The sequence below is a fragment of the Prionailurus viverrinus genome, unplaced genomic scaffold (assembly GCF_022837055.1).
Source record: "Prionailurus viverrinus isolate Anna unplaced genomic scaffold, UM_Priviv_1.0 scaffold_51, whole genome shotgun sequence".
In the NCBI taxonomy this organism is placed as follows: Eukaryota; Metazoa; Chordata; class Mammalia; order Carnivora; family Felidae; genus Prionailurus; species Prionailurus viverrinus.
The window spans coordinates 2670883-2680170 of NW_025927614.1; the positions used below are offsets into that span (position 1 = coordinate 2670883).

The 9288-nt window shown below is 53.1% G+C and overlaps 1 protein-coding gene across 4 annotated transcripts in view; it reads left to right on the plus strand.

Moving 5' to 3' along the window:
* DIP2C (disco interacting protein 2 homolog C) overlaps positions 1-8392 on the plus strand; it is a 416214-nt gene extending 407822 nt beyond the window's left edge. For all 4 annotated transcript variants that reach the window (XM_047848086.1, XM_047848087.1, XM_047848088.1 and 1 more), the window contains 3 exons: positions 213-387; positions 2012-2135; positions 5023-8392. In XM_047848086.1, coding sequence (XP_047704042.1) covers positions 213-387; positions 2012-2135; positions 5023-5275 — 552 coding nt within the window. In that variant the 3' untranslated portion in view covers positions 5276-8392. The remainder of the gene's footprint in view (positions 1-212; positions 388-2011; positions 2136-5022) is intronic.
* The last annotated feature ends 896 nt before the right edge of the window (positions 8393-9288 follow it).

The window sequence follows — 9288 nt, forward strand, 5'->3', positions numbered from 1 at the left end:
AACCCTTCCTGTTCTGACGAGCTTCTCCATAGGTGGACAGCTTGGTGCTCTGCTTCGCGCCTCTGTGTATCCCCCCCAGAAGCCTGCGTGAGACTCACGTGGCCTTGTTCCTGCCTTGAGGGCGCCTTGATCAGCTGCTGCCTTGCGCCCGTAGTTTCTTCCCCAGGGATGTTCCCAGGTGAACTCACCCAATTCTGTTGCTTCCTGAACAGATCTGGGTTCACAGTGCCCACAACGCCAGTGGCTACTTCACCATTTATGGAGACGAGTCCCTCCAGTCAGACCACTTCAACTCAAGGTTAAGTTTCGGAGACACGCAGACGGTCTGGGCGCGGACGGGCTATTTGGGGTTCCTGCGGAGGACGGAGCTCACAGACGCAAACGGAGGTAAGAGCCCCCAGGCAGGTGGGTCGAGAAGCCAGGTCCCCAGGCCCTGAGAACTTGTGTGGGTTTGGGACCCCAGCCCCAGGGGCTCCTCGCACATGCTGGCTGCAAACCAGCCAGGAAGCAGCTGAGTACGGAAGAGAGGATGGCGGGTGTGAGAGTGTCCACGCTGAAGCCGCACGTCGTGTCCTGTGTGCTCTCACAGGAGCCAGAGTGTGCCCTGCCCGTGACACCGCGCCCCTAAGTGCAGTGGACAGACCCCCCGCCCCTCCTGCAGCCGCCCAGTCCCAACGAGGCCCGCCCGCAACCCCAGCTGGGCGGTGGCGGCAGGACCTGACAGTGTGGCCTGTCAGGAAGGAGAGGTAGCCAGGCGCTCGGGCCGTGGTCGCATGGAGGCTGCTGCTCCCGCCTCTGAGGGCGGCTGGTGCCAGGCAGGGAAGTGACCAAAGACGAAAATGTAAAGTCCTACTTGCTATTGAGGTCTCAGCTACCAGTTCTACTCAAAACAGAGGCAGGACTCCGTTATTTCAAAGGATGGGAGCAGAGATTTCTTGGTGAGATCCTGTCAGACCCCAGCCCCAGGAGGTGACTTTCAAGAAGGCTTCCAGACACAGCTGCATGGCGGGAGCTCTGTGAGCCGGGCTGAACTGGCGTGAATTTAGGGGGAAAGCAAAGCACAAAAATATTTTGGCATCGTGTTTGTATCATGTTTGCAATTTGGGAAAACCATAGGCTATTTTATTGGAGGGTGTTATCTGGGATTCCCAGGACCTCTTCAGGAGGTGGGATAGGTCCCACCCGGTGGCATTTGGGTCGGGGGTGCTGGGACAGCGCTGTTGTCCTCAGCCCTGTGACCCCCCCCCCCCAAAAGACTGGAGTCCCTGCTGTATTAATAGTTAGAGGCCAGCAAATAAATGTCCTCATCTCATCTGACTTAAAACTGGAAAAGACTTCTTTTCTGGTATTCTGTATGTCGATCGCTTCTTTCAAATACTCTCGGATATACTTACCACCCTAAAGGTTGAGGGTGTCTCCTTACTTTTAAGGAAAGACGGACTGACTGCATGTTGCCACTGTCTGAGGTTTGCATGAGTGAGAAGATGTTTCACGGTTACATGAGCTAAGGAAACCTTTGTTTATGAGCATTATCAGAAACTCTGCCTTTTTTTCCTACTGAGAGGTAGAATGAGTTTAGACCTCATGTGATGACATCAGAGGGAACCAGGTTTAATTTTGGCTCTGCTGCTGCACCCTGACCCTAGGGCTTTGGGAGAGCACTCTGAGGGTTGGGGTGTGTCTGCCGGCCCCACTGGGGCTGAGGGCTGCAAGGAACGTGGGCTGGCCTACTGCAGGTGCACAGAAGCTGGCCCGAGAACGCACTCTACTCCGTGGTGTTGAGGTGCGGAGCGACGTTACAGGTGTGAGAGCAGCCCTCCCAGGAGACTGCAGTGCTGGCCCGGCCATTTCCTTGGGAGCACAGCGACCCTGGTAGAAAGGAGCTTGCTACCCTCGCTCAGTGGCCCCACTCCTTTGCATCTCGCAGTCAGGAGTAGTTTTAGACTTTGTTTTTAAGCAGCTCGAGCACCGTTGTGGCGAAGTTCACACACGTTTTCCGTTCCCTACACAGAGCGCCACGATGCCCTGTATGTGGTGGGGGCTCTGGATGAGGCAATGGAGCTGCGGGGGATGAGGTATCACCCGATAGACATCGAGACCTCAGTCATCAGAGCCCACAAAAGCGTCACAGAATGGTGAGTAGTGGGTGGACGTGTGCACAGTGGCACGGGACAGAGACTGTGTGGCATTGGGAATGGACGGGGGGCCTGTGCAGGAGAGCCTCGGCTTTGGATTGTAGACCTTTACCTTCGGGGCTGATAACTTAGCCGCAAAAGGGCACTCTTGGCGTAGAGTCCACAGATTGCGGGTTTTCCTGAGAACGATGCGCCTGGAGAGAGAGTCCCGGAAATTGTCACTTACTTGCGTTGAGTCTGCGAGAGGGTCACATGGGGAAAACAGACTGCACACAGGCGCACGAGCAGGCACTTCAGAGTGAGGGTCCTTCACAGGCCGTAAGGCTCAGACGGGAGGCAGTTACACCAGATGCCCTCCAGCAGGCCGGGGGCCCCGGGGCCTGTCCTCCTGGAGCTGGGCTCCCTCCCTCCCTGGTCCATTTGGTTGACGGTGGCCCACGGTGGCCCACGGTGCCTGGGGCTGGCCTGGAGGCCGCAGCGTGGAGCCCTTCCTCAAGCTCACGGAGCGCCTTCACGTGGTGTTTAAGAGTGAAAAGTGGCTCAGCACCCGTAGCTGTAGGTTTGTGCGTTTGGTGGGTCCCGGAGCCAGCAGAGGCCTGACGAAGCTGCTCTCGAACCCAAAGGGAGGCACGTTCCGAACTGTCTTGTGAGCAGTTTTTCCTCGTGGGTAGATTGGCCTGAGATCGTTCATTGCGTCATGTGAGCGGATTGCAGGCTGGTTATCTGTTGGCGTTTACTGAACGGGAACACAGAAAGCTTGGCAGGATGGAAGTGATGGGAGAGCCATCACTCCCCGCACGGTCCTGTGCTTCAGACTTGGACGCGGGCCTGCTCTCCCTGAATCTGCCGAAGCTGCCTGTCCGCTTGCGTGTAGACAGGAGACGGAAGCCCTAGAAAGACCCTGGCCCAGAAATGGCACCGGGCCGCACCCCGGTTACAGCCTTCCAGCTCTGTGTCTGTGAGAAAATACTTCAGAATGGTTTGCACCGCCTCCCTCTAGCGTTTTCTGCGTAGTTGCAAAGGGCTGTCTGCCCCTCACAGGTCTGTGGCGGGTGCTCCTTGCTGCCCCTTGTGGGTTTCTGTTCCAGGGTTCAGGGTTTTGTTCTAAGCACTGCTGTCGCCACCTGCTGTGTGGCCTCACCCGAGGCGTGTCAGGCCCCGTGCTCCGCTCTGTTCACGTGTGCACCGGAAAGACAGCGGCTTGATTGTGCTGGGCTTTGTCCGCCGGCAACCGCCCAGTGCAGCCTACTATGTCGTTCTTGCTCCTTCTTCCTTCCCTCACCGGGCCTGTGCTGCTCCGCCAGCGCACCCTGTCAGGTATCTCGGACCAAGGCTGACACCTGTGTCTCTCGATGTGACTGTGCACAGCGGCACGGTCCCGCTAGCCACATCTTTCCCTTCTCATCCGTCGTCTCCAGAGGTTGACATCTCTGGGCCTAGGAAAGCTCTGTTGGGAGGAGAGAGATGTTGGCCCGCCCACAGCTTCGTGGCAAAGCCCTCCCCCATCCAGTACAGAAATCCAGCCTGGTTCCTAATGCTGTGTCCTCAGTGTCAAATGCTATAAATAAATTATGCCCAAAGTGGCTACTACGTGTATCTAGCCTGTGATATCACAAACTCAGGATGGGCTCACTGGGGCCATGCAGAGCAACATTTTAGAGTCACAAAGAGTCCCAGCACATCTTGGGAACGGGCCTCGGCAGGACTGTTTCCTTGGGTGCACGCGCTTATCACCAGGCCAAACCCGGGAGCAGTAATCTGCCGAACACATTCTCTGCTCTTTCCTTCCACACTAATATATTTACTGGTCGTTCTAAACAAGATGCGTGGGGGGTTTTCCTGGATAAATGTGTTCTGAAGCTACTGGAAAACACAGTGCGCTTCCCCAACACTCGCTGCCCCGTAGAACCTCCGTGCATCTGGCTGGAGAAGCAGGTACCAGCAGCCCCCTGCAGGCCCCTGGAGCCTGGCCTCCTCCTGCACACAGCCCCCTCACCCTGGGACCCTTCTGACCTCCGCGGCCAGTGGAGCGTGCGCACCAGGAGCAGTGGCCACTAACGCCCTCTCACTACCGCCTTCTCACGACCGACCGTGAAAGTTCAGGTGGCTGGCAGCGGAAAGCAGCACCAAGCTTAGGCTTCCACAGACCGGCCGGACCAAATACTCCGGGTGACCTTCCACTGAAAGATCCCAAGTAGAATACTTCTGGGTCCATCTCCGATGTTCTTAAGGAATTGCTCCCCAGACAGGTCACCTCTTGCTGCATTAGGCTCATCCCAGACTCAGTACTAGAAACAGCTCCTGTGCCCCCGTGTGTGCAGTTGCCCACTGGGTTAGCTGGCCCCAGTGTGACGGGACCCGTGGTCAGCTGCACACAAAGCTGGCGGTTCTTCTCCATGCTGCTCGTGCTCCCTCAGTGCCCCCCTCCCCCTGTGGCCCAGGCAGGGCAGGACCAGCCCCAAAGCCCCAGCTGTTCTCCAGCCTCTGCTGACTTACCCCTGGCCTCATTGCATACCAGCCCCAGGCCCAAGGCGGGGGACACAGGCTTCACCTTAGGGGCACAGCGCACAGGTGGTGGGGCTGCCGTGCTACCCGACCGTGGCGTGTCCCTCGGCAGCGGCTGAGGGCAGAGGGCAGGGCCGCTGTCAGGGTGATGCCTAGCACAGAGATCACGTGCACGCGCAGCAGCCACCACGAGTGCCGCCGTTAGAAAACGCCAGCGACAGGCTTGTGTGTGGCACTTAATGAGCTGACGGCCGTGGGCTCGGAGAGATGGTCACGCACAGGCACATCCAAAGAGAGCCAGATGGATGGGACTTGTTGACAAGAAAGCCTAGTTGTTCAATAAAAACCTCGCTGTATAGTGATGATTTTCTCTCTCTTGCAGCGCTGTGTTCACCTGGACAAATTTGCTGGTGGTGGTGGTTGAGCTTGATGGGTCAGAGCAAGAAGCCTTGGACCTGGTCCCCTTGGTGACCAATGTGGTCCTGGAGGAGCACTACCTGGTGGTGGGGGTGGTGGTTGTGGTGGACATCGGTGTGATCCCCATCAACTCCCGGGGAGAGAAGCAGCGCATGCACCTGCGTGACGGGTTTTTGGCCGACCAGCTGGACCCCATCTATGTGGCCTACAACATGTAGTCTCGTCTCTGGCTCCCATGGACCTTTCCAGGGAAGGAAGCGTTTTTCCCAGTGTCACTGAAGTTTGCAGACACGAGGGCGACATTCACTGGGATGGAGCCTTTGGTCACGCCTCAGCGAGACTCCACAGCAGTCCTGGTTGGCATGGGGGTGAAATGTGAAATGTGAATTTACCACTGAAGTTTGCTCAGAAGGACTTTGGATTACTGCCTTCAGTTTGTTGGAAAACCCATTTCAAAAACTTTCTTTTCTTTTCTTTTTTTTTTTTTTTAATTATTGGATAAGTGCTTTCTTCGTAAATGTGGTATTTTGTTAAGCCAAAATAGCAATTAAAAAATATTCTGCCCTCAAGATGGGTTCTTTTAAACAATTTATGTAGTGTGACAAAGAATTGTTTTCTCTGTTTAATGTGTCATGAAATCTTAATGACATGGACCTTGTTACTGATTTAAGCCATTGCTAGATCTTATCCTTTTAGGAAAGTTTGTTGAGGTACGAGGAAACCTTCCAAATAGCACCTTCCAATTAGATTTTAGCAGCTTTCTTTGTCAGAAATGTACTGAAGAAACAAAGGCTAGCATACGGCCTTGGAAGTTAGCATAGAGTGAGAAGGAATTATACATAAGGTGTATTTCGGCAACTATCTTGCAGATAACTTTGTACTAAACTAAAAAGATAAAATAAGTTAACTTCTTCATATGTAATTATGTACAAAACGTTTAATTTATTTTGATCTCTTTAGAAGTATAAAAGAGAAAAAACATTCAAGAACATTAAAGTCTTGTAATGTTTGCTAATATAAAAAAGTGTTGTATTATCTTGCGTGGATAGTATCACAACAAATATATATATATGAAATATAAATTCACTAATGAACAAAGGAGATTTTAAAGTTTAAAATGCAGAACCTGTCACTTGCATGGTGTCCCCTCCACTGTACTGTAGATAAAGAGAGATTCTCTCACACCCACTTTGCTGATGTGAGCAATCACAGATTGCCGGTAGCCCGGTCTAAATGTTTCTTCCAGAACCAGAGACCAGCAAGTGAAATTATTGCCATCTCAGAGATGGGGAAGGAATTTGAGGCTAAATGTGCACTATCTTTCCTTTGCTGTGGGGGCAACAGCGAACGGTGTGCCAGCATGTGCTTAGTACGCGGAGCGGGCATTAGGGAAGGCAGGTGTGTGTGGCACTGTTCTCTTAGCTGCAAGAATTCGCTGCACAGTGTTCTTCATCATTTTTGTTAGTGTCGCCCCTTTTGGTCCTTGGTATGAAAAGGAACGATATTCTGTGGTCATTTGCACCGGGTTGTGTTGGTTCCCCTCAGATGGCCACTGTATGGAGTGGACAGAGTGTCCGGAACAGCTTTAAGGGAAAAGACTCGCCTAGGAGATCGTCTCCTCGGCCAGCTCTCTGGGGTTCCCTGCCCCGGCGTGAGCAAAAGCCACAGGGAACTCGCGTGAGCTGCCCCCGGACTCCTAACAGAGCCACTGGCCGGAGCAGGAAAGCCTCACAGCTGCCTTCATCCCGCCACCTGTGGATGACGCGTTTCTGATTTCCGTCTCTTGCTGCTGCCGCCGCCGCCACCGCCGCCGCCGCCTCACACGCCTTCCAATTTTCATGTCTCGCCTGTCCACTCCTTGATTGAATTGGCCCATCTGTGTCCAGCCAAGAAGAGGTATCCGCTGTCCCAGCGTGATTTATCTCGCAACTGCCCCCATATGACCCCGCAGTGGCTCTCGTTGCTAGAAATGCATGACCAAGATTGTTGCTGGGCAAACTTTAGATTCTCTTTTCGTTACATTGTAGGCAATGTCTTCACCTGCCTTTGCTATATGCGCCAGCAGTAAGCCCTTTGCTAAAAGAGAGTTTTGTTTGACTTCCGAGATCCAAGGCTACTTGTTTTCTTAAAATTTTAAGTGGCATTTTTAAAACTTTGTCTGCATGTGGGGTGCATCCTTCCATCTCCACAAATTAGTTGATTTTTAACATATTATTTGACTTCATTGCTGTGTGAATATCTCTACACGCTTCAGATACACATTCCTACAGTCTTCTGCTTCCTACGAGGGGCGGGGGGAGTCCCCACCACACACAGGAAAAAAGACATTTTCTTACACATACCAACCTTGTTTAAGGGGAAGGATGGTTTAAGGCTTCAGATCATGTACTGATTAGGAAACACAGTTGCAGGATAACTTGTGAGGTCTAGCTGATGTCGGAAGCAAACAAACCAGGTGTCACTTCCAGTAGGAAGGCGGTGCGGTGGTGAACATGGTTAGTGACGTCCTATCATCTCTCATGTTAGAGTTGAGGTCAAAGGGTTGGGGGCTGGGATCAAAGGTCATTTGTGCAAGAAAAAGGAAAAGAAACCCGTTTCAGCAATAAAGAAGGATCGTTCTGTATTAGAAATTGTGCTGTAGATAAATCATTCATGAGAATGTAACAATGTTTGTCTTGTGACCTTGTGCTTTTGAAGTCAGACAAAACCGTGTAATCAACTTGCACAAAGAAGGGTACACAATGAACATTGAAACACAGACCTAACCCAACAGGGCGGCTTCCTCATGGTGCTTGTTTATTATATATATTTAATCCTGCTTGACACTTTACCCAAGGGAAACTGTCCCTTTTATCAGTTGAATGTTAGCAGCGTTATTTCATAGAGTGTGGTGACTGGTTAGAGAAATTCATGTACTCAACCAATCACGGTTTCAAACAAAATTTTTATGTGCAAAGGACGGCAACCTTCTCGTATGTTAAACCACCAGTAAGCTTTGTACATCTGTGATAACGCCTGTTTTATATTCAAATGAACAAATAAAAGCTTTTATTTTTGTTGCTCTGAAAATAGCAGTTTCTTAATTGGTCCCCTGGAAAACTGTCTGGGACAGGTTCAATCCCAGGAAGGAAGTGACTCCTGCAGGGAAATGGGAAATGTATCTGACTCTGTTTACATAATTTGTTGCATTACTTATTAGTACAGATAATCATACTTTGAACAATGTTTAAATTTTGATGTGGGCATTTATTGCTTAAAAAATTCCTATGGCAACATGTTTTGTGAAATGTTTTTTTTTTAATTCTTTTAAATATATCTAAATATATTTGTTCACATTTGCTGGAAGTGTACAGATTCTTGCTAGATTTGGGGGACAAAGAGTAAGCCTGAGTCCTGTGTGCAAATACTTTGCCAGCTGTATGACAGGGGACCTCTGCACGTCAGGAAGTAGGACCAGCTGACTCTTCCAACCCAAGTTGTCTTTGTTCATCTGACGACCAGAAGCTCCTGTCTTTTGCCCAAGATCTGAGAATTCGTTCAGGTTTGTGTCGCAAGGGCAGGGGCAGGCGCACGGACCTTCAGCCTGATGGTTCTCAAGAACTCCGCTGTATACACACCAAAACCAGCAGACCTCCAATGTGCGCCGCGAAGCGCCCGCGGGCCAGCGGCCCCCGCGCCCCGCCGTTCGCCCCTGAGCACCCCTGCCTGTGGCGGTGGAGACGCCCCACGCAGGCGCCTCGGACCTCGCGAGCGGGGCGCCCGAGACCCGCTGACCGACACGTGGTCCTGAGCGGCCATGCTTCGGACGGCGCGTGTGCGTGCGTGCGTGCGTGCGTGCGTGCGTGCGTGTGTGCGTCCGTGCCTTCGGCTGTGGCGGCCTGCTCCGCGCGCTGCAGCTCCACGGCGGTGGGTTCCCGGACCCGGCCGGCGACAGCCGGGGGCAGCTGGGTCTCGTCCCTGTGCGGTCGTCTGCCCTGCGGCCTCCTGCGCGCGCGGACGGAAGGCCCCCTCACGCGTGCCCCCCGTGTGCGCCCCCGCACGGCAGTAGCGTGTCGGGCCTCTAGACCCAGTGGGGGGGTCCGGAGCCACGGGGCGGGACAGAGGTCGGCCGCGTTCCCGACGCTGTCACCGGGGCGTGAGCGTCCCGCGCACCTGCCATCCGGGCTGGCAGTGGGTAGGGGAAGCCTTCGTGGTTTGGCTGTGTCTGCCGCCCCCACGGCATAGATCTCTA